Source organism: Microtus oregoni, unplaced genomic scaffold (genome assembly GCF_018167655.1).
Source record: "Microtus oregoni isolate MIOR12 unplaced genomic scaffold, Mior012 000000F_ref0000247, whole genome shotgun sequence".
Lineage (NCBI taxonomy): Eukaryota > Metazoa > Chordata > Mammalia > Rodentia > Cricetidae > Microtus > Microtus oregoni.
The window spans coordinates 80,989,525-81,013,265 of NW_024543059.1; the positions used below are offsets into that span (position 1 = coordinate 80,989,525).

Here is a 23,741-nt window from a genome sequence, read left to right on the forward strand (position 1 = left end):
GAGAGAGAGAGAGAGACAGACAGATAATAGAATTAGAAGGGGTCAGGGGAGGGAGATAGCCCAGGTAACTATTCCAGTCCTCTCTATGTCTTGTGTCCTCTTAAAACTCAGACTGCGTGGACTCAGGGACTCAGGTCGGCTCGTAATTCATGCAAGGGTCACCGGAGCCCCTGACTCAGGTCAATGCTCCTGCCCACACAGACCTTCTCACCCTGATTTCTAACCAGATATCAACACTCCCTGGAGCTGACAGAGCTTTCCCATTCTTAGCTGCTGACTCTCAAGAGCCTTCCTGGGCATTGAAGGACAAACTGTGCTGTAACCAAACACTGGGCTAATTTGCTCCAAGGGGGTAATACGTGAGCAAGTCCAACCAAAGCTAACTGTTAATCTTTTCTAAAGCCACAAGCCCTGAGCTAATTTCTCCAACCCAGAACGTGCAGCAATGGTTCATCTCTTCAGGGTAGGATGCCCTCACCAGCAGCAGCAGGGGTGGGCAGCCGATGAGTGCTATGGCCGTGGAGAGTTTCCGCTTGTTGCCTCTGCTGTAGGTGCCTACCAGGCGGTCGGCATAGAGAGACAAACCCAGGCTCTGGATACCCCAGTTGGCAACCTAGGAAAGGGAAAGAAATTTCAGGGGGCGGATGATGGACAAGCAGATGCCCCAGGTGCCAGCACAGGGCAAAGCTGTGTTCTCAGAGTTCATCCTGCCAGCCCCAGATCTGTGGCAGCAGGGCCACCTGCTGGATGGTGTGCACGGATGTTTCAAGGCGAGGTCACTTGATCTAGTCTTGATCTTTGGTTTCACGAGTGTGGCTTCCTCCATTCTGCAACCCCCTGAGAAACAGCCTGCAGCCTTCTAAGGTCTGCATTTCTCACCAAGAGCTCTAAGGTCTCTTTGAGAATACAGTGTACTCCCAAACCACTGGCTCTAACCCCAAACAGTCCCATCTATAAGCTTCTTGTGCGTCTAATACCAGGGAAAGTGCTCCGAGGCAAGCTCTGGCTCACTTCCCTCCTCCAACGCTATACTTAGACATCACTTGCTGTGAGCTTTGGCCTGGGCTGGGCTCTCTGCTGACAAGCACGAACCTCATCCCAACAATTGTCCCCTGCTTAATTTTCCTCTCAGCACTTGCTTCTCTCTAACTCAACTCACTGGATATTTTACTTAATCTGTTTCCTATTGTCCCACAGGCGCCATTTTAAACCTGTTGTTTGGAAATATAGTTTCAAGCTCTCTGCCCCCACGCCACCCCCCAGGGTGTGTATGTGGGGTGGTTGTGCACATTTGCCTCAGCACACACGGGGTGGACAGTAGACGACCCCCTGCGCTGCTCCCCGCCCCCTCCCACCTTGTTGAGACTGGATCTCTTTGTTCACTGCTATGTATGCCAGGCTAGGTGGCCGTGAGCTTTGAGGATTCTCCTGTCTCTCATCTTGCTGGTAGGAGCCCTGGGGTTGCAGACATGCTCCACCACATTGAACCTTACTGAGGGTTCAAACTCAGGTCCTCTCAATTGCACAAGGGTTCTACCCATGTGGTCATCTTTATAGCCCTCATTGTGTCACGTTAGCCTCCTGTGAGCAGTAACATGTGATATTAAAGACATATATAGTCCTTCCTTCTTACCTTCTTTTAAAATGAATATTATTTCCTTAGAATTTATCTTATGTTTTTTTTTTAATGATAAGATTCAGGTTGTACATTGTCCACCAGGAGTCTACGTAAGTGAATCTGGATCTAGGTATGATACTAGAGTATCTCATCTGGGAGCATTCTACATGACATTAATTTTCACCATCCAATTAACACGTTGCTTAATTTATTTTCTTTCCCCACTTTTTATTGTTTTTATTAATTTATATATTTTTCTCTGCTCCTTTCCCTTCCTTGCCCCTTTCCCCTTTTCCCTCTCCCATGATCCTCACACTTCCAATTTTCTCAGGAGATCTTGTCTTTTTCTAATTCCCGTGTAGATTAGATCCATGTAAGTCTCTCTTAGGGTCCTCTTTGTTGTCTAGGTTCTCTGAGATTGTGAATTGTATACTGGTTTTCCTTTGCTTTATGTCTAAAAGTTACTTATGATTGAGTACATATTATATTTGTCTTTCTGGGTTACTTCACTCAATATGATGTTTTCTAGATCTATTCATTTGCCTGCAAATTTCAAGATGTCATTGTTTTTTTCTACTGTATAGTAATCCATTGTGTAAATCTTCTTTATCCATTCTTTGGTCAAGGGACATGTAAGTTGTTTTTAGGTTCTGGTTATGACAAATAATGCTGCTATGAACATAGTTGAGCATATGTCCTTGTGGTATGATTGAGCATTCTTTGGGTATATGCTTAAAAGTGGTATTGTTGGGTCTTGAGGAAAGTTATTTCCTAATTTTCTGAGAAATCGTCATATTGATATCCAAAGGGGCTGTACCAGCTTGCAATCTCAAAGTTGTTTTGATTTGCATTTCTCTAATGGCTAAGGATGTTGAGCATTTCCTTAAGTGTCTTTCAGCCATTTTAGATTCCTCTGTTGAGAGTTCTCTGTTTAGGTCTGTACCCCCTTTTTTTGGATTATTTGTTTTTTTGATATAGAGTTTCTTGAGTTCTTCGTATATTTTGGAAAGTCACAACAAACTGTTTTTCACCTTCTCAATGTCCTCTGCTGGCACACCCCGCAGCCTGGCATAGAGGTAAAGATGTTCTCGGCCTGTGAGTAGGTCATCAATTGCATCAAACTGAGGACAGTAGCCCATGTTTTGATGGACATCAGACATACTGGTTAAGATGCTGCAAGAAGAAAGAACAATTAGTGAGTGTCCTTCCTAGAGGAGGTGACGAGCCAGGGAGTCTGCTGCCATTGGGACAAAACCTCCATCTTAAAAACACACATGGAATTCGGAAATCCAAGTGGGGATACTTTAGTTGGAAGCACAAACTTCATCAGGAGTCCTGAGCTTTAAAACTAGTCAAATCCTCCTGAGTTTCCAGGTCTAAGACAAACGGCCACTCGAATGGTTAGGTTGGATCATCTGGCTTGAGGCCTTAAAAACAAAGGTTAAGAAATGATCAATGGATCATCCATGGATTCTGATCCCTTTCAGATATCTAGGGAGTAGCTTGGAAAAGGTGGCTACCTCCCAGTGGAAGTAAACTTCTTCCTCTGTGTTTATTGGCAGACAAAGAGAGACGATCAGATAACCACCGGAGCAGGAGGCTGGCCAGCGGCAGAATAGGGTTCTCTCTTCCCTATCTGATGAATCCATTTAGATACCCCACTAGGAATGTATTGACTTGAGCAACAACAACAAAACTCTACATAGATGATTTTGTCAAATCACCTTTGCCCAACCCTTACAGCTTAGGGCTTATTAATAAAGGGTGGCTAGACTGGGGTGGGACACAGGGAGTCCATTGCAGTTCCTCACTGAGAAAAAGGTCACTCAAGGTATAGGTAGGTCAGTTGAAAACACACAGGGAAAACAAGAAAGCAACCATTGCAAATTCACAGGGGTTAATCCCACCCAAGCTGCCCCCTTTAAACCCTGGCTTTCTTTCTAACTTGCAGCTCAGTTTTACCTTAGACCATCAGGCCGTGTCTCACCTGTACTAAAACTGGTGTCACCTAATAACTTGCTGTCACATCCCCCCTCCTCCACTGAACCTTTTCTCCATAACTCCCATTGTTACCACTTTGAAGTCACTTGCCTGGTGACAGCTAGCCGGGTGGAAGATGAGATACACTCTGCCATAACCTGGCTCTATCTTTGTAGTCTGTTTGCTTCAGATCCACCGGGCACAACCATGAAAGGCTGGGACCCCAGATTCATCTTATTCGAGTCCCAGAGATGTGCTCAGGACTCTGGCTGCCCATTGGGCTGGGTCGAGCACTACTTTTGAGTAAAGGAGGGGGGTGGTCTTTGTCAAGCAGATGTTGGGGAGTTGTCAGCAGTGTCTGTATCCATTTACAAACCGGGGCAGAGTGCTGTGAACCCTCTCACTGAGTGACAACATTGCTGTTCAGGAGCAGCCAGCAATGAGGAGGCCATTCATCCTCCTCCCTGCCCTGCCTCGTAGAGGCCAAGTCTGTTTAAAACCACATTATTACAGAGGCCGACAGTGACTCTCCAGAAGCCAGGGCTACAGGCCAGCTTTCTCCTTCCCAGCTTTCCTTAGTCTGATGAGAGCTAGGATGGGCACACAAACAGCCAATGCCGAGAAAGTCCTCCCGTGGTCCCTTGGATGAGGACTTCTATTCTGAAATTCAACCCAGGAGTTCTTAGCCTGGGATTTAGAGGCTACAGGGGGATCATGGGTGTACCCCAGGGCTCAGTGAATTCCTTGAACCTTTATCAACTGTCAGGAAGGAGATAATGGGAGGCCACAGCATATTCTTACAGAAGAAGAGGACACAGGGCTCCTGGGTTGCTGGAAGCAGTCTGTAGCCCAAAGAGATGAAGAAGCCTTGGTTTGGTGATTCCCAGAACTTTCTAGGAATCCATGCTATAGGCACTCTTTTCAATACAGTTTCGCTTGGTTTCCCAGCGTGCCTCTGTCTGGTATATTTGTAAATGACATTCTGTGGGAGATCTCCCTCCTGCACAGGTCTTTCTGGGTCTCAGAGTTGCCCTGGCATATGACTGAGAACGACTCTCCTTATGTTAGCCCAAGGACGTGACCCCTGGGGGAACACCCTGCAACAGGAAGGACCGAGTGCTCACCTCTTGCCTGCTATGGTAGCATCACCCGATGTCACTGTGGTGTCCCCAGTGAGCATCTTGAATGTGGTTGTTTTGCCAGCACCATTCACTCCCAGGAGACCAAAGCACTAGGAGGAAACAGAGAACAGGTATTGCCCTAGGGACTAAGGGGGTCTTCACTGCCAGACCCCAGGCCAGTGTAAGATCTGGGAGTCATTTTACACATAGACTGCTGTTATAGAGATTAATGGCTATGTGTTGGCTATGACTACCAACACAAAACACATCTAATCCTAACTGACGTGGGCACTAAGTATGTAACACTGGCTTTGAAGACTTAGAATAAGAACAACAAAGAAAAATGAAAAAAATGTCTCAGTAGTGTTTTATATTAATTACACATTGAAATAATATTTTAGATATATTGGGCAAAATAAAAACAGTAAATTTAATCTGTTTTTCCTCCCTGCATCTTACTAGAAAGTTTGGCTTTCATTCATTTTCTACTGTCCTGCTTTGCTCAGAGGGAGAAGATTCATGGTTAAGGGCTGGTCTTTCTCAAGAGTTATTTCATGGTAGTCTGTATGGTACCCACCTCTCCAGGACGGACTCCGACACACAGCCTATCTACCGCTGGACTGGAAGAGCCCGAATAAACCTGTAAGATTCAAAGAAACTGAGTTGAAGACCAAGATAGGGGTAGGGCAGGCAGTGGAGCCTGAGTCGAAGGCAGCAAAGAGAGCTTTGGGAGAAAGACACCAACATGAGGAGGTTACACATTAACACGGCAGCAGACAAACACAGTGGTGACACCGTGCACCCGCAGAACAGAGAGCAGATGCTGACGCTCAGTTGGAGAAGCTCTTCTGAGGGCCCTGCAGTACCCAAGATGACCAGCAGGGGCAGTACCATGGGAAATGGCTGCTCCCGGAAGGCCAGTGACTTTACAGAGGTGGTATACATGGTCCTGCGCCATGCATGCACTCAGCTCGCACCGCCAAGATAGTATTGCCCACTTGTGCCCCTCACCTTGGTTAGTTCATTTAGCCATAAGATGTCGGTTTTACTTCCCCCACTAGTGATTCTTTGTCTTTCTTCAGCCACATCGTCATCTTCATCAAAAATGGGCTCTCTAGCCGGCTCAGCCACCCTAGAGGAAGGGATGTGGTCAAGATGGGGTTTGGTGTTCAGTAACTGTCACACGGTTTCCTTCCACCTAACTGCTATCCATTCCCCCACTTTTACTCCCCTGGGCTTCTTTCCTCTAAGTCCTGACGGGAGGGGTACTAGGCAAGAGGTCAAAGGCCTCTGCTCAAATCAGCCCTGCATTGTAGCCCTGCCTCTTAATGCACAACCTTGTGCTTGCTGACAAACCTCTCTGAGCCTTGCCTTCCTCAACCACGTGAAGGGGAAAGAAGAAGGTCGTCTCGGGGATGTGCGAGGATGAACTCTGGATGATGTCTGGTACAGAGTGAAGGCTCGGGATCTGGGAGCTAGTATTATACTGTTAAAATCTTTCCACTCGGGGTTGGAGAGACAGCTCAGTGGTTAAGAGCACTGGTTGCTCTTCCAGAGGTCCTGAGTTCAATTCCCACCAACCACATGGTGGCTCACAACCATCTGTAATGAGATTTGGCGCCCTCTTCTGGTATGCAGGCATAAATGGAGGCAGAAAGTTGTATACATACACACACACACACACACACACACACACACACACACATACATACACACATACATACATACATAAATCTTAAAAAAAATAAAATCTTTCCACTCTGGCTGGTGAAATGTTGGTGGGTTATTATCTACCAGCCTTCCCTTTTCCTCCATCCTTTCCTATCAATGTCAAAACAGCTTTGCCATCGTATTAACACACGGTTCCAAATCTTTCTTAGTTCATTGGACGCTCTAGATTCCAAGTCTAAATTCTCCAAGCTTCTATGTCCTGCAGGTAGGTCCCACATGCCGTTGCCACCTGCACATTTGTAATGCATTCACTTCTCCACCAACCCTGCCATCCGCCCTAGTCCCTACCTCATGCAGCCTACTCTCACTTGGTAGCCTCAGTGTGTTCTCCTCCTACTACCATTCCAAAAAAAATTTCCTCCCCTGGAAAACCTTCTGACCACTATGTGCCGAGTGTCTGACCTTTTGACACTGATACATGGCATTGTCACCTACAAGTGTGTTAAGTTGTACTCTTGGCTACCCTTGGATGCGTGCAACCTGTAGGCTATAACTCAGACATGCCTGACCTAGGACTCCAGCCTCTCCTTCCTCCCTTGCTGACTGCATCTGATCTACCACCAAATCTTGTCTAAGAGACTTTCTTCTGCTTTTCTCTATCACCGCCCGATGCTTCCGTCCCTATCCAGCTCACGTCATATCCAGCTCTTTGCATATCATCACGGACTCCTATCTCACCTCTCAGCCATGGTAAGATCATGGTTAGAATACCCCAGGGATTTCACGCTGCTTGTAGCCTTGAATCCCAAGTCATCCAGATAAGGAGTATTTCATGACCCTACCCTGTCTTCCCCTTTGTACCCCTTCATCTTCCTGTTCCATGGCTACCTGGAAGTCCTTTTGTTCCACTTATCAGTCTTACTCTCTGGGGCTGCTACACTTTGGTGTGGGCTGTGTCCCCTACCAAGAGGACATCTTTTCTCCCTTCCACTCCCTTTGCTTGCTAATTACCCGCATGAGTGTAGTTGTTGAGTGTCTGGAACCAGGCCAGTCTGATCCTCTTTTAGGACTCATTCAGTTCTATTGGTATCAGAGTTTAAAGCTAAGGACTTAGTTTGGGCAATCAACTTTCTTCCCCTCTTCTCTTTTAAACTGTATGGACAGCACTTCTGAGGGGTCTGCGGACAGCTGAGAGACCCACCAAGATCTTCTCACAGTCTGGCCCATAACTAGAAGCACTATTGACTGTTTGCATGTGTTGATTTTTTTTTCTCAGCCCTCTCAACCGTGAGATTAGGGAAGCAGATCATTTGTAATGTGCCAGGCCCTGGAGTCCTTTATTTACATCTTATCAAACTCACCCTGAGAGGAGGAAAGGTTAAGAAACAACAACAATAACAAAAAAAATGTCATAAAAATCCTTAGGGAGGGCCTGGGTGATTGGGATGCAGGGCCCTGGGTGTGGCCCTCTGAAGGGGTTATACTCCAGAAACCAAGCTGGGGTCAGCATGAGGCAGGCAGGGCTGGGGAAGTACGGCTGGGCAGGAGCATAAGCTGGTTGAGCTGCCCCTTGAGATGTCCTGGGAAGTCTAGGGTTGGCAGAGAGATAGCTTGGCTATGGGCATGGAGGTAGGGCTGCTTTCTTTCACCTCTCCCCAGGCCCCTGGCTGCCCTCACCCAGCACAAGGTCCCAAGGTTACTCCTGCACTCGGTGTTAAAGACAGCAAGGGAGTTTGTTCTGTCTCTCCCTTCTCATAGATCAAAATCCTGGTTCCTTGTATTTTAGATAGTCCATAATTATTCTTATTTACAGAGCTAGCACTCAGCTTAAGTATGTGGTAACTACACGGAAATTTAAATATTAGTAACTGAAATGGAAAAAAAATGTATTTCTAAAAATTTGAAGCTAAGACTTGACTCAAGTTCTAACAGGCCTACTTTAAGCCTTCTCTCTGTAGCAGAACAAGCTGGGCCTTAAGAGTGAAGAAAAAGATCAATGAGGCATGCAGTTTCTGAAAACCACGCTGATACAAAGGCCAGGGCTGGAAACACTTGTGACCAGATGGCACCTCGGGGTGCAGTAAGACACACCACCAGGTGCCAGCGGTGGTGGCACACGCTTTTAATCCCAGTACTTGGGAGGCAGAGGCTGGCAGATCACTGTGAGTTTAAGGCCAGCCTGGTCTACAGAGTGAGTTCCAGGCCAGCCAGGACTGTTTCAGAGAGAAAAACCAAAACCAACCAAACAAACAAAAACAAAAAGCCCAAACAAGAACATACCACCAGGGGGCTGGGGAGATGGCTCAGAGGTTAAGAGCACTGGTTGCTCTTCCAGAGGTCCTGAGTTCAATTCCCAGCAACCACATGGTGGCTCACAACCATCTGTAATGAGAACTGGTGCCCTCTTCCTGACTGTAAGCATCCAAGCAGACAGAATAGTGTATACACAATAAATAAATAAATCTTAAAAAAAAAAAAAGAACATACCACCGGGTGAAGAAAAAGTGGTACTGAATGAGGAGCGTCAGAAGGAAGTAGACCACCCCTTCTATTGCCATAGCAACCAGATTCTTCCCAATCAGGTCCCACTGGAAGGGGTTGGAGGAGTATTCCTCCCCTGGGGATGGAAGCAACAGTACATTAGGAGGCATAGTCTGCTTTAGGGTTCCCAGGCTCACCCACGAAGACCCGACTATGACCCAGATGCCCAGGTCTGGGGGAGAGGCTAAATGAGACCCCAAATCAAGTTCCTCTTGGCTCCCCAGGTCAGAGTGTAGGAGTGTAAGATCCTGCCCTTTGCCCCACCTGTGGCTCCCAGCCATAGAAACAGAGGCACCTTAATTCCTTCTAAATGGCAGCGTAATTTCTGATCAGGATTTAGGTCCCCGCTCCAACTGCTAGGCTGCAGGTCTGACGTAGAACCCTTGTAACTTTCCCAGTCTGGATAGGTCCATGGTTGTGACCTACAGACCTCGCATGTTACCCACCAAATTGGGCATAGACGTCTGTCACAGCTTGGCTCAGTGCCAGGTCGACGAGGCCTCTGCCCAGGCAGAAGTGCGGAAAGACGACGAGCAGCTTCCTCAACATAGCATTGAGCCTGAGCAGCGGCTAAGAATGAGAAGGGAGGCGGTCGAGGGTGGAAACTGAGGCCAACTGTCCCCTTGTGAGCAGGTAGGCTCCAGTGCCTGCACAGAGCAAGGCCAGGCACGCTGGTCCTCTGGCAGCGCCCAGTGGCCCCCCTCTGAACTGAGAAGAACTAGTGAGAAAGGGCAGGCTAAGGAGACACTTGAGGACACAGACCCCGCCCCCCAGGGAGCTGGATTGCTGGGAGGACAGTCAGAGCGTGGGGGTAGCCTGAGCAGGATGTAACCAAAAGGAGTGAGGGATAAAGATAGACCTGCAGCCACATACTCTCCTCCTTTTAAGAGTTCTGTCTGGCCACCCCCTCTGGAGAGGGAGAAGTCAGGGGGTGGGCCTACTAACTTGTAAGATGGAGTCATTCAGCACCAGGATTTCCTAATCCTGTACTCAGGATGTCTTTGGGAGCAGGGAAGTGTATGCTAGTATGTTGTCATTTGTGTATCTGTAAAAGTTGGAGGAAAACTATGTGTTTGTTTGTGTGTCTTCAGAAAATGTTAGGAACCACAATAAGTGGGGTCTGGATAAGGGAACTGGGGGAACCGAAGTGGGGAGGGAGCTTTTTCATTACGGCAATCTTTTTGTTTCTTTTAGATTTGGGAGTCACATGAACAGAAGCTCCTGGGGCCCATTCAGTTAGTGTGTGATCCTTATATGAAGTCACCTGAATATGTCATCGTGGTGTGTGTGTGTTCTGGTGCTCAGAGCACATAAATCAAGAGGCAAGAGTAGGGAGCAATGTTGAGTGAGGGTAGGGGAGGCATCCTGCTCACCTGTGCACATGAATCTGCACGCACAGTGTTTGCCATGGCTCTGGGGACTGGCGCATCTGCTCTACCATCCTACCGATTAAACCAAGAAGCTAGAAAGTTCTGCTCACCTGGTTATTCTCAAATAGTTCCAGGATGAAGGTGATGGCAGTGCTGTTGATGCCGATGAACAGGTTCGCACAAGACAAAGCCACATAGGCAGTGCTGGGGACGTCAAACAGGAAGGATGCTGGGTACATCATGGGGATGACTGCCCATCTGTGAGAGATGACAGAGCTCAGGGAGAGAGTTCCAAGATCCATCCCATCAACTCTGTGTCTAGATACGAGGTGACATATCTGAACTGGCTGGGGTCCCAGGGAGAGCAAGGAGACACTCCATTCCTTGGCTTTCGTGCCTCATCTTCAAAAGGAGATCACGATGCCTGCCCTGACCATCGCATGGGTTTTATGAGGAGCAAATGAGGCAGGAGCTATGTGTGAACTTTATGAGCCCTAAAGCCTGGAGGCCACCCACAGTAATGCTCTCTGCTCCGGGTAAGGCAGAACTGAAGGTCCCAAGAGTTCATCTTCATCATTTCATCGTTCACAGTCAAGCCGGCTTCTGAGTCCATTTTCAAGAGGGATTAATGGAGGCCATTGTTCTGGGATGAATGGAGGCTGTTCTACTAAGACTCTCCTCTCTTCACAAGGACGGGCCAGGCATCATTCTTTTTTATGGATGAGGAGTCTGAGGTCCAGTAAAATGAATTATTTGTCCACAGTTAATAGGCCTGGGATACAATGCTGCACGCTGTACTCCATAATTTGACTGGATTTCGTCTCTATGTCATCTTCTAGCCTGATGTGGGAGTGTTGTTATGGCTTGGAATTGGTGTTATTGGCAAGCTCAGAAGGAGACACTACACTGCACAATTTGCCCACAGAGGGGATAGAAATCAGAGTAGAGAGTGACTGAGTCCCAGGCTTTTTTCAAGGCCACAGTTGGAAGTGAAGAAGATTTAGACTACGTGGCATTCATCTCTGTACCGACTAGGGCTCGGACTTCAAGGGCTGGAGTCAGCCAGACAGGTTTCTGATTAGCTACCGTGGAAGTGTCTGTGGCTAAACCTGCACATGCTCCCACTACAAGAGGAGCCAAGTTTGGTACCAGAAAATCTACCTCCTCCCCTGGCCCGGATGACTTACCCATACAGCATGAGCAGAGCCACGAGAGCAGGAAGGTGATCGGGGGATGTGTAGGCTTTCTTCTGAAACCCAGCAAAGATGCCCGCCACCAGTCCTGCACTCACAGCATAGTTCATCTTAGAGAGAGGAGACAAAAGTCACTGAAGCTCTATGACCCGGGGACCAGGCTCCTCCAGCTCTTATGGTCTGGGATTGAGCCCGCTTGTCCAAACTGGTTTTTCTTAACGTACAGAGTTAAGATATCAGTTAAGCTGTCCATAGTTCTCTCACAACCTCTTTTCTACCCCTGTTCAAAGACTATCAGTCTGGATCTTTGAAACGACAGATATAAAATTCTATGTCATCTCTTTCTCTCTCACTAATTGGTCATAAAGCCCTGGAGGTTATTCTTTCTATACATGTTTCCAGAATTTGGAAAAACTTAAAATATAGTCCTTGGTCTTGAAAAGGTCACATGGTGGGGGTAACTCTTCTAAACAATGTGGTTCTGAAGACATTAGGTTAGGCTTGGAAAGATAGACAGCTTGGTAAGATTAGATCTCCACCACGGTGAACCCTGGTAAGAGTGAGGAGGGCATTGGAACGCACGCCAAAGGCCCTGTTGAGACAGACAGGCATAGGGAATAGCTTAGAAGACTGGGCTATACACACATCTATCTCCAAACAACACACCCACAAACTTGTGAGCAACTAAGGGCTTCCCTCTAAACCAAGTGCATGCACATCTGTTTGAAACAATAGAATAAGTTCCTCTTTTTAGCAATCCCTTGATATGCCCCATTCAGATTGCAGACTCCCTGGAACACAGTCTGGGAATTAGGTAATGGACCTATTCAGCCTAGACAGGGTAGGGGTACAGGTACCATAAGGCAAAACTGTATCCCCAAGTAAACTTTTAGGGGAGATTCCCTATCTACCATCTTCTGCCTATGTAAAACTAGGTATGCGTATGGTTAAGACCAGGAGGGGCCATACAGAGAGAGAGAGAGAGAGAGAGAGAGAGAGAGAGAGAGAGAGACAGACAGAGAGAGACAGAGACAGAGATAGAGAGACAGAGAGACAGAGAGAGACACAGAGAGAGAGACAGAGAGAGACACAGAGAGAGAGACAGAGAGAGAGAGACACACAGAGAGACTTTCAACTAACTCAAAAGGTTTGAAACTGTGCTTGCCACGTCTATGGGTCTAAGACAGCCTCAACGTTTAAAAGAAAAGCAGATGACACACACAGGACAGGGATCTCTAAAGCCACAGGTGCCCTGAGTATATGATATAAACAGCTAACTGTTAGTTCAACAACGACTTCCCAGGCATGCATTGTCTTCTTGCCACGGACTAACTAGAGTAATGAGCTCTTTAATTCTAGACTACAGAGCTCAGAGTTGCAGCAAGCTATACATTTCTGCAAGGCTGTAGCCAGCATCTTCCGGCCCTTGAAAGAATGGGCTCTGTCTACCCTGCTAGTGCCACTTCTACCTGAGATGCCCATCCCCTCCTGGTAGCCATGCCTTTCTACAGGCCCCAAGACCTCTCCTTGTACAAATATATGCACAGGCCAGTCCCAAGCGTAAATTATGTACCTCATCTGTAAAACAGGGGCTAGAGTAACAGCTCAACAGTCAGCAACATTTGCTGCTCTTGCAGAGGACTCAGGTTGGGTCCCCAACACCTATACAGCGGCTATCAGCTGACTGTAACTGCAGTTCAGGGGATCTGATGCTCTCTTCTGGGCATCAGGCATGCATGTGGTGCATGTATACACATCGGCAAACATACATACCTAAACACACACAGAATAAAAATACATCTAAAAAAAGATCCTAGGCTCATTTCAGCTGGGTGATGGCGGTGGCAGTAGCCACCACCGCCCATCAATGGGAGCAGAGTCTCGGAGTCAGGCAGATCTGTGTTTGAGGTTTGTTGAGGCCAACCTGGTCTACAGAGTTGGTCCAGGACAGCTAGGATTGTTCCACAGAGAAACCCTGTCTCAAAAAAAAAACCAAAAAAAACAAAAAAACATAAAAACCCCAAATAAACTAAAACTAAAAAAAAAAAATTAATTAAAAAAAAAGAAAGTGAACACTTTTTAACAGTTAGCTTTTTAACTCCTTTCCTGCTAAAAAATCACAGCACGAAGAGAAGCCGGTAGCCCCCAAGTGCCCCTTACACCTGAAGGTGAACTTTTATGCAAGCAGAAGAGAAAGGAAATAATTCAGTTTTCCAGTTTTATATTGTTAAGTGATAGCTATATAATAAGTCGCGTAAGTTCAAAGGAACTGTGTCATGGAGAATCTTTGTAGTCAGATTCATTAGTAAAAGACACAGGGAGAGGGAGGGTCATTTGTGCTGGTCTCCATGAGCCAACATGTTTTTATTATCATGAGAGAAGCCTCATTTTGTTCTTGTAATGTTGAGATAAAACAAAGATCTCATGGACCAGGTGTGGTGGCGCACGCCTTTAATCCCAGAACGTGGGTGGCAGAGGCAGGTGGATCTCTGTGAGTTCGAGTCCAACCTGGTCTACATATCCAGTTCCAAGCCAGCCAGGGCAACATAGTGAGATCCTGTTTCAAAAAAAAATACTCATTATTCAAGACACCAAGAAAAGATAAGTTGGTGTCACAGTGACCCCGTCCTATCATAAGTAGACTCTGTTAACAGTTCCTTTGATCCTGTGACCAGTAGTAACACACACAGCATTGTGATCCCTCTCTGCCCTCATCAACATGGATTGCTGTTTGCTGTTGATCTGATTTTTTTTTCTTAATTTTCCCTAACATGGTAGCGGATCTAATACATAATAAATATGGTCATTCATTTGAAATAATTACCGTGTGAGTGTGTGTGCATGATATATGTGGGTGTACACGCTACAACCACACACACGTGTGAAGGCAGAGAACACATTTCTGCGGTTGCTCCTCTCCTTCTACCTTTATATTTGTGCCAGGGATCGAACTCAGGTTGTCAGGCTTGTGGGGCAAGCTCCTTTACCCGCTGAGCCATCTCTCTGGCCCCTGGTTACTTTGAAGAAGTAAAATAAGGCTTCTGGATAATATTCCCAGATTTGAGAAGCTAAAATACAGGACGCCCAATTAAATGTGAATTTCTGATAAGCCGCTAATAACTTTTACTATAAATATGAGCCATGCAATAATTGAGGTGGCATATACTAAATATTTATGCTACAAATTGTTCATTGCTTATCCTGAGACTCGGAGTTGGTGATTAGACTGTATTTTTCTGGTGACCCTATCACAAGGAAGTTCTACCTTCCCCTTTGGGGAGGTTGAGGCAAGACTTAAGACAGAGACGATGGATGGAGAGTCCTTTTGGTATTACCTAATCAGACCCCCGCTACTCACTCATCTCTGGCATATAGAGATCCTGGGGTGCATTGAAGCCTTCTTGGTGACAGGCACAGAGCACCCCTACTCAGTGGCTATTAATTGTGCTCTGTGGTCTTCCCAAGGTTTAGTTCCCACCTGCTTTTTTAAGAAGGTGCCAAGGGGTAGCAGTCACAAGACCATTTTCCCAGCAGCCCTCCCCACTGCCAGTCCCTCTCTGGGCCCCGGGAAGTGAGGGAAGGCCTGGCACTCACAATGTCCCAGAGGAAGTTGGTCAGCCAGTAGGTGGTAGGGCTCATGCCACTGATAAGCTGCAGGTGCTTGGCTTTCGTCACCCTCTCCTGGATCAAGTAAAGGACAAAGCTGGCTGGAACGAAGGACAAGGCGAAAATCACACATATGGCAATGACGACATCCACGGAAGTGGTCAGCCTGGAGCAGGACCAGAGAGAGGGAACATCAGAAACCAGGGAAGGCACACCGGAGGCTCCGGCAGTCCTTACCTTTAGACCCACATCCCCAGCATGAAGCTCATCGTCTCACAGGATTGTCCTAATCAAGGCAAAGTGGATATTTTTATATGTTGCTTCTCTGAAGCATGAGAACATTCCAGACAGCCTTTCTTTTTATTTCACTCCTACTTATTTATTATGATGTATACAAATGAATGTTTGTAGCAATTCCAAATTCTACTTAGCTCTGAATTTTTCTATAGACTCTTGAGTTTCCTGCAGGCACAGACAGGCTTCTATTCTCTGAAATCACATATCTCAGAAATGGTCACGGGGCTAGAGCTCAGTGTTTGAGAGCACTGGCTGCTCTTCCAGAGGTCCTGAGTTCAATTCCCAGCAACCACATAGTGGCTCACAACCATCTGTAATGAGATCTGGCGCCCCCTTCTGGCGTGTGGGCATACATGGAGGCAGAATGTTGTGTACATAATAAATAAATAAATAAATCTAAAAAAAAAAAAGAAACGGTCACATGTAAACTCAAAGGATATGAAGCTAGTTATGTAAGGTTGGTCTCTGGAGCCACATGGAAGGCTTTTGGCTTGGGAGTAGACACTGAATCCTTCCTAAACCCTAGGAGGTTCCAGTAGCTTCCCAGAAGTTTGCACTTACAAAATGCTCTTCCTAGCCAGGCAGTGGTGATGCATGCCTTTGACCCGAGCACTTGGGAAACAGAGGCAGGCAGATCTCTAGCTCAAGGCCAGCCCGATCTACAGAGAGAGTTTTAGAACAACCAGGGCTACACAGAGAAACCCTGTCTTGAAAAACTTAAAAAAAGAAAACCCTTCTCCTAAGTTCTTCTCTCTGTAGGCCTCAAATAGAGCAAATGGTGCCTCACACATGCAAGACCCAATCAATTTCTTCCTGCTTGAGGCTCAGATATGAGAGTCCAATCCTGAGGACCGCAAACATGGCTATCCAAAGCAGGGCTATCTGCGGGGAATTACCAGAATCCACAACTCTGCCAGGGAAGTGAAGGAGACTCCCTGAACTTTCCAGGTCCTGGCAGGTTCTTCGTGTCCTGGCAGGGAGGTTAGTGGTGTAATGCAGGAGGAACTTGTTATCAAGGGCCCCAAGGGAACAGCATAAAGTGTTCATTTACTTCCAAATAAATGGAGATGGGCAAGAACAGCCAAGTAATTTGGTGCAGGAAGCATTTGAAGCTGGTACATTCCTATGAGCCCAATTAAACGTTACTGCTTGGGCCTGCACCTCACAACACTAAAAAGATTCTCTTTGGTTTCCAGTGAGAGAATAAGACAGGGAGGGGGCTGAGAGCCTGGGGTGGTGGCTGCTCACATTGTGATCTCTGAGAGCTGCTCCTTGGTCAGGTTCAAGGGCTGGCTGATGACCGTGATTCCGTATTCCTCAGGGTTCTTGTCCTTGGGCAGGCTGGCCCGTAAGATGGCGTTGTGGGCCACGTTCAGAAAGCTGACCAGGGCATGCCAGCCCTTGTTGTTAAACCATACCTGGGAGAGGCAGACAGAGACAGTCTTGACTGGACGGGTTGAGCTACAACCCAGGCTCCAGAGAGGGGACACAGACAGGCTGCTACCAGCAGCAAAGTGAATGTGGCCAAGAAGGAAGAACTTGGCAGCCATTTCTCGCTTGGTTTTAACAGGTGCAATGGAATTTAATTGAACAGGGTGAAAACAGTCAAATCATGGGCCCACAGGAGTTTTTAGCTTCGGGTCAGTTACCTTAATGTTGTCTTTGGTTTCAAGATGTTTGAGGAAATCTAACATTTCTTTAGAGGCCTCCCTGGTGACAGGACCCTAGAACAGCATAACAAAGAAAGAAATGTTTCTTTTTATATTCCCCTCTTCTCTAGTATGTAGGATAACTTCCTTCTCTTCATATTCAAATAAGTCAAAAATTCGACCCTGTACTCCAGTCTGTTTACCTACCCCGCTCACATTCATCATCTGGCCAAGGTCACTTAAAAAACCAACAAGTGCTTCCCCTGTGACGGGGATGGCAGGGAGCTTCCCTCCGATGGAGATGCCGCCATACCTGCAAGGCAGCAAGAGAGCCTCCTGTCAGTGCCAAGATGCTTATGCCCGCCAGATTCATGCCCACCAGGGTGATGTCAGCTTCTGCAGGGGGTGTGCATATGGGGGAATTGTCTGGTCTATTGAGCAACACTGTCCAACTTTACACACCTTTCCCCTCCTATCTCTAGACCTAAAAGCTAATAAACCCACGCCCTAGATTCCACATCTGAGATTAAGTATACATTTGACTTTCTAACTCCGAGCGATTTTGATCTCTGGTTTCATGCCTTTTCCCGAGAATGGCATGATTTCATTCTTCTCTATGGAACATATAAAACCACACATGGCATTTTCTTCGGTGGGCCTCTAGGCGGATCCTTCGCTTGGCTGTCGCACACAATGCTGTGGTAAACTTAGGTGTGCAAGCATATATCTGTTGTATGTTCATTTGCGTTCCTTTGGAAAGACGTCAGGAGTGGAATAGAGTGAACATCGCTCTGCTTTTAGTTTTAGGAAGAACCTCTGTACTGGTTTCCATGGCGACCAAATGTACAGTCCCATATATGGTGCTTACGGGGTCCTCTCCCCTCTGTATGCTCAACAGCACTTGTTCTTCCTTACCTTCTTCTTGTCAGTCCTTCTGACCGGGGAGAGACGGGATTCCCATGTAGTTTTGATTTATATTCCCCTGGTAGCTAAACATGGTATCTTTCATGTATTTATTGGTCACTTGTATTTCTTTTAAGAAAGGTCTTTTCACTTCATTATTCATTTATTGGTTTATTTGTTCTTTTGGTATTTAACTTTATGAGTTCCTTATATATTGTGGATATTAGTCCCTTGTTGAATGGTTTTGGTAAAGATTTTCTTCCATTCTTGTGGCCATCTCTTTCCTTAGGTAATGACTTTTTCTGTTTTAGAGAAGCCTTTAATCTGCTCTTATTTCCTGAGCTGCTAGAAGCCCTGCTCTGCACCTGTGCTTATACCTTGATGTTGTTTCCCGTTGGTAGTTACAAAGTTGCAGGCCTTACCTTAAGATCTCTGATCGATTTTGATCAATTTTGTTCAGAGTGAGAAAGGGGGAATCTAGTTTCCGCTGTCTACATGTGAATAACTAGTTTCCTGGCATCATGTATTGCAGAGGGTATCTTTTTTCCAGTAGTTGTTTTTGGCACCGTTGTCAAGAACCAGGTGGCTGTAACTGTGTGGGTTGATGTGTGAGTCCTGTCCTTTACTCCATTGGTATATGTGTCTATATTTTAATTTTTTTATTTTTGAAATTATAATATAATTACATCATTTCCTTCTTCCCTTTCCTCTCTCTAAAACCTCCCAGGTACCCTCCCCTCTCTCAAATGCACAGCCTCTTTTTTCACGCATATGTGTGTGTGTGTGTGTGTGTGTGTGTGTGTGTGTGTGTATATATATATATATATATATATATATATATATATATCTTTGAGCCAGTATACAGACTTTGAAATCTGAAGTCAGATGTTGTGATATCTCCAGGTTTGCCTGTTTTGAACCAACCATACACCAAATGCATACAGAAGCACAAGGTGCCGGACAGCTAAAACCTCCAGGATGCTCTAGGAACAGGGTGGATACAGGAGCTGGATCATCTCCCTTGAAACTTAAATGGAACAGGCCAGGGAACATCTACACTTAGAATCTAAGATTTGAATTCGTCATAAAATAGTACCTTTCCAGGCATGGTGATGCACATGCCTTTAATCCCAACACTCGAGAGGGAGAGGCAGGCAGATATCTGTGAGTTTGAGGCCAGCCTGGTCTACAGAGTGAGTTCCAGGACCATAAATTTCTGGTGTCTGCTTCTCTTGAAAGGCAGGACCTCCTACGACACTGCCTTTTGAAAACTTTTCAGGCCACTATAAAAACCGACCCTGAGGAAAGAGTGCCACCTACTGAACGGAACGTCCCAGCCTCAGTCAGCACAGCCCTGACATGGTTAATGCTTTAAAAAAAAAATAATAAGATTGCGGTATAGTGCGTGAAATCATTATCTTTTCCTTAGCACGAGCCATTTTAATGCTCTAGCAACCACGTCTATAAAGTAACTATTTCAATCGCCCCTCCCCCAGGAGCTTCTTACCTCTGTTCATTGACCCAGAATTTGCTCTTTAAGCTGGAAGTCAAAATAAAAGCATGTGATAAACACCATCAGGATAGCAGTCATGTTAACTTTTCTTCCTACTCATTGGGGTGTCTCAGTCCTGGGGGTGTTCCTGCATGTCCTGATATCTAAGCAATGTAGTATTCGCCAGGTGAATCTGCACACAGAGAAAGACTACTACGTTCCGACTCTGGCTCTCCCAGTTGTCTCCTGCACACTGGACTTTCTGACTAGCCCTTTAGACAGACCTCAGGCTGGACCAGTGACCCCAGGCTAGACCTAGAAACCATGGCAACAATCATGAAGTGAAGCTTGAAGCCTTCCCTCTTTCACAGAGTCTAAGAAATTCTAATAATCACCTGTCTCCTTGGGAGACGTTCTGACTTACTCCTCTGCGTTTGATAAGACAGACTTTTGAGCATTTGGAGATAAGATAATGTGATGGGGAAACTCTAGTCCCTAGAGTTCAGGCTGACTCTGAACTGTCCTTGTCATCAGCCATCAAGTAAAATTCAAAAATCCCATTATGCAAATATGCTACTGAGTCAGGTTTAGGGTGGTTTTGTTTATTGGATTAATGGACGAACTCACCCCCCGCCCCCCGTTTCTGGTTTTGGATTGGGCGGTGCTCTTGTCCTCACTGCCAGGCTGGCCCTGCCCTCCCAGCAGCTGTTCTGCCGTCTGCAAGGCACTCCAGCCAGTAAGGTCTAGTCATCATTTGCTCGGACTCTGCTATGGAAGGCCGCCTTAAGTACCGTTAAAAATTAGGCAGCGTGTGTCATTTGAAAGCCGTAGAGCACCTGGAGACTGGCTCACACTTCCTGAAGGGCCTTTCTGGCAGAATGTTTCTGTCAAGCTGCTGAAGGCCTTCCCTCGCAATCCGCAATCCGGGCTTGATAAGGACAGCCACAGAGCTGAGAGACATCAAAGTGTCTGCGGATGTGTTCTAGGGTGGCGGTAACAGGTGATAAGGAGCGTAGCAACCACAGCCCCAGCCAGTGCCTGACCTGGCTTGTACCCAGACGCTGTCCCTGCCTCCCCCTTCTCAATCTCCTTTTGTTTCTCCTTCACTCTTCCTCCACTTTCGCTCCTCAACTTCCCCCACTTGTCCCCCCAAGCCCTACAAACTGCGTCTCTCTCTTGCATTTTTTTCTGACACTTGAAATAGTGCCCGGGATAAACGCCTGCTGCTCATCTTAAACATAGGAACAAGCAAGAACACTGACCTCAAGATGCCCCTAATGTGTCTACATCTCAGTTACTTTTTCTGCTGCCCCCCCCCCCACAGTTAACGATGGGAAACTGACTTTCTGCCATGGTTGGTGTTGTCGACAGGCAGCCAGTGACGGGATCGCCTACCTGCTTCTTATGAGAGCAGGATACGTTTTCACCAAGTAGTCGGAGATGTTCCTGCCCGTGAGGTCTTGTAGGATTTCCATGCTGCGCTGTGTCCTCTAGGGCGAAGTGACAGTCAAGATTTCGGGATTGAGATGTTAGGGTTCACAGAACTGCTCTTCCTCTCCAAAAGTTATTCAGATGCTGGGAAACACTGGCCACGACCCCGACAGCGCTCCAGTTGCTACATCGTGATGTGGGAGTCATCCTGGATTCCCACCCCCCTTTGTCTCACTCCATCCATGACTTAACTACAAAGCAAATCTCCAGTGGATCTGTGTCTCCCATTCTGAGCTTGCCACCCCAACCTAAGCCACCACTCAGACCTCGCCTACGCCTCTACAGAAACTTCCATACTGTTTCCATGGCTCCGCCCCTGGGTCTCTGCACTCTGCTCTCCACCCCCCGTCAGACTGATTTTAAAGATGAAAAGCATCCGTCAGTCACTTTGTGTACCTTGACAGCACTCATCTCACAGGAAACATGCCTTTGCCTGAATCCACTCCCTGACTCTACGCTGTCCCATGTACAGCATCATTCTGGGAAAACAGAGGTCTTCTCTGGCTTATTGGCTTTCCCATCCCCAGTACCCAGCATGAAGTTGTCAGATAATATATTGGGAATGCAAATTAAATCATTTGAATAGTACTTTATAGTTTACAAATCACTTTCAAAATATATCTAGGAGTGGAAGGTCAAGAGATTCGGAGGAACTCAAAGGTGCTAGACCTTGGCCACCAGGGGGCAATGTCACACAGTGCTGAGTTTCCAGGATCAGTTAGCGTCATAGGTCTAGAGTGCCACACAGCAGAGGCTGACGGGATTCAAGGTGGCGGTAAACCACCATCAGAACACATTTATTTTTCATGTTTTCCAGATCCCTCCCTTCCCCCACCTGATTCCTCCCTTAGTTCATTCTTCACCATCCTCCCTCCCTGCTAGGTGAAGCAGCAGCCCCTGGCAGGGACAGTGTGACAGACAGTGTGACAGACAGTGTGCCAGGGACCGTGGTGAATGTCCTGTATACATGATCCCACCCCGCTGCTCTCACTAGAGAGAACTTTACTACGGAGAAAGGGAGGTTAGGAAAAGTGGGCCAGCTTGCGTGCGGTTGGCCTAGGATCACCTGCGTCTGACTCCCCTGCTGTCTGTCACCCGTTCCTCGACAGGACCCCAGTACCTAACCAAACAACCCTGGTCTCAGGCTGGGACAACCGCTGATGCATGAGGCAAGGTTGAGACAAACGTTTTCTAAAACTTCTGTCATTGACAACATTTCTACTTTATCTCTGCACAGAGTAGAAATCAGGGATGGGGCGCATCTGTCTCAGGGCCCGCCACTATCGGAGCAAGGTCAGAGCAGGAAGGGATGCTCCAGGGCATGGCATCTGCTGCCCTGATGATCCAGACACTGCTGTCCCCACCTTCTCTTCGCCGCCTCTGAACCAGGGCCCTCCTTCGGCTCTCATCCCTCGCTGAATGGGAAGGTGCAATGTGAAGGTGAGTGGATGTGGATGCACGTACAGGTATGTGTACATACATGTGCACGCATGTACTTGTGTGTAGGAGATGGGGGCTCTATTGAGGTGCGACATTCAGTTCTGCTCCTAAGGAGATGTGAGTGCTAACGAGGACATTTGGGGAAACTAAAGTTCAGACCTGCTCTGACTCCTCAAGGACTTCAAATGTCTCCCCATGGGCCGAGGGCCATGCTACACTGAAGGTAAGCGTCTGAGTTAGACAGGCAGCCTCTCACTCATTTAGGAAATGAACTCCTGTGTATCAAGGCTCGACTTTTTCTTTTCCCAGCCCAAATCTTAGGGAGCCGGGGATACCTGCGAGGCCGCAGTATCGATGTCGCCTGAAGAGAGAATATTTTGCTTGAGAAATATAAAGGCATATGCTTTAGAATTTTTAAAAAAGAAAAAGATCGACACTGGAGCAGTTGTGAGCCAGCTGCCGTGACAGACGCGACGGAAACACACAACACATTTATTTGTCCCGGTATGTCTTCTTCCTGCTGCTATTGTTGTGGCTTTTCCCATGGGCACAGGCTGTGCAGAATTAAAGTGACAGTCCCTGGTCTCTCTCGATGCTGGGTCCCGTCCAGTGACAGGGAAGTGGAGGGGCTATGCAGTAGCTTCTAGAAGTCTTCTGTGCACACACTTAAAACGTGCGTTGTTATCTTTTTCTTAATCTCATCTACCCGACTGCCTAACAAAATAGTTCCTAACACTCTGCCTGGAGAGCCAGCGGTCTGGGCAGCTCAGAGGAACAAGAGAAAAGAACACGGTAGACCATCCATGCTATCTTTTGCACAGGCAAGAGGCAAGCTGTATCTCATTTTAGCCACTCTTAGGTCAGGGCTCTGCCATCCCTTGAGCTGATAGTAATCCTAAATAGTTCGTATCTCACATGTTTCTGTAAATCCTCAAAACGCTGTAAGCTAAGTGTAGTTCTCCTCAGCCCCCAGAAGAGAAAACGAAGACAGTTCAGAGGCCGAGAGACCAGACCATGCCTCCCCGACTCCCGTGCCTGATCCCTGCTCCTGCAACACCCTGCCTCTTTGAGAATCATCCGCTCCTTGAGAAATAATGAAAGATCATCTGTCCAAGCCACCTGGCAGGCTGTTACCACCCAGAGAAAAGGTGGGGCTCTCCCGCCCTGGAAGGCACTACCGAAAACCTCCAGGAGGGCTTGCTATGGTCAAGAGCACACAGCTCTAGACAAGGCTGAGAGTCTTGCAAAAGATAAGTTGCTGGGTGTGTGTATATGGATGTTAAATACACAGTGCACAGGCACATAGACTATCCCAGCCCCCTTCTTCCTTTCTTGTAATGAATATCAAACCCAGGGCCTTCCAGCACGC

General features: G+C 47.0%; 1 protein-coding gene across 1 annotated transcript in view; it reads right to left on the reverse strand.

Moving 5' to 3' along the window:
- Window positions 1-23,741, reverse strand: part of Abca4 (ATP binding cassette subfamily A member 4) — a 125,721-nt gene that overhangs the window by 8,878 nt on the left and 93,102 nt on the right. Inside the window, exons 31-45 of the mRNA XM_041653028.1 lie at window positions 20,837-20,931; window positions 19,457-19,489; window positions 17,254-17,359; window positions 17,047-17,121; window positions 16,646-16,815; window positions 15,089-15,266; window positions 11,489-11,604; window positions 10,412-10,559; window positions 9,378-9,501; window positions 8,878-9,007; window positions 5,731-5,851; window positions 5,297-5,359; window positions 4,723-4,829; window positions 2,650-2,791; window positions 479-613 (exon numbers count right to left, since the gene is read on the reverse strand). Coding sequence (XP_041508962.1) covers window positions 479-613; window positions 2,650-2,791; window positions 4,723-4,829; window positions 5,297-5,359; window positions 5,731-5,851; window positions 8,878-9,007; window positions 9,378-9,501; window positions 10,412-10,559; window positions 11,489-11,604; window positions 15,089-15,266; window positions 16,646-16,815; window positions 17,047-17,121; window positions 17,254-17,359; window positions 19,457-19,489; window positions 20,837-20,931 — 1,743 coding nt within the window. The remainder of the gene's footprint in view (window positions 1-478; window positions 614-2,649; window positions 2,792-4,722; window positions 4,830-5,296; window positions 5,360-5,730; window positions 5,852-8,877; window positions 9,008-9,377; window positions 9,502-10,411; window positions 10,560-11,488; window positions 11,605-15,088; window positions 15,267-16,645; window positions 16,816-17,046; window positions 17,122-17,253; window positions 17,360-19,456; window positions 19,490-20,836; window positions 20,932-23,741) is intronic.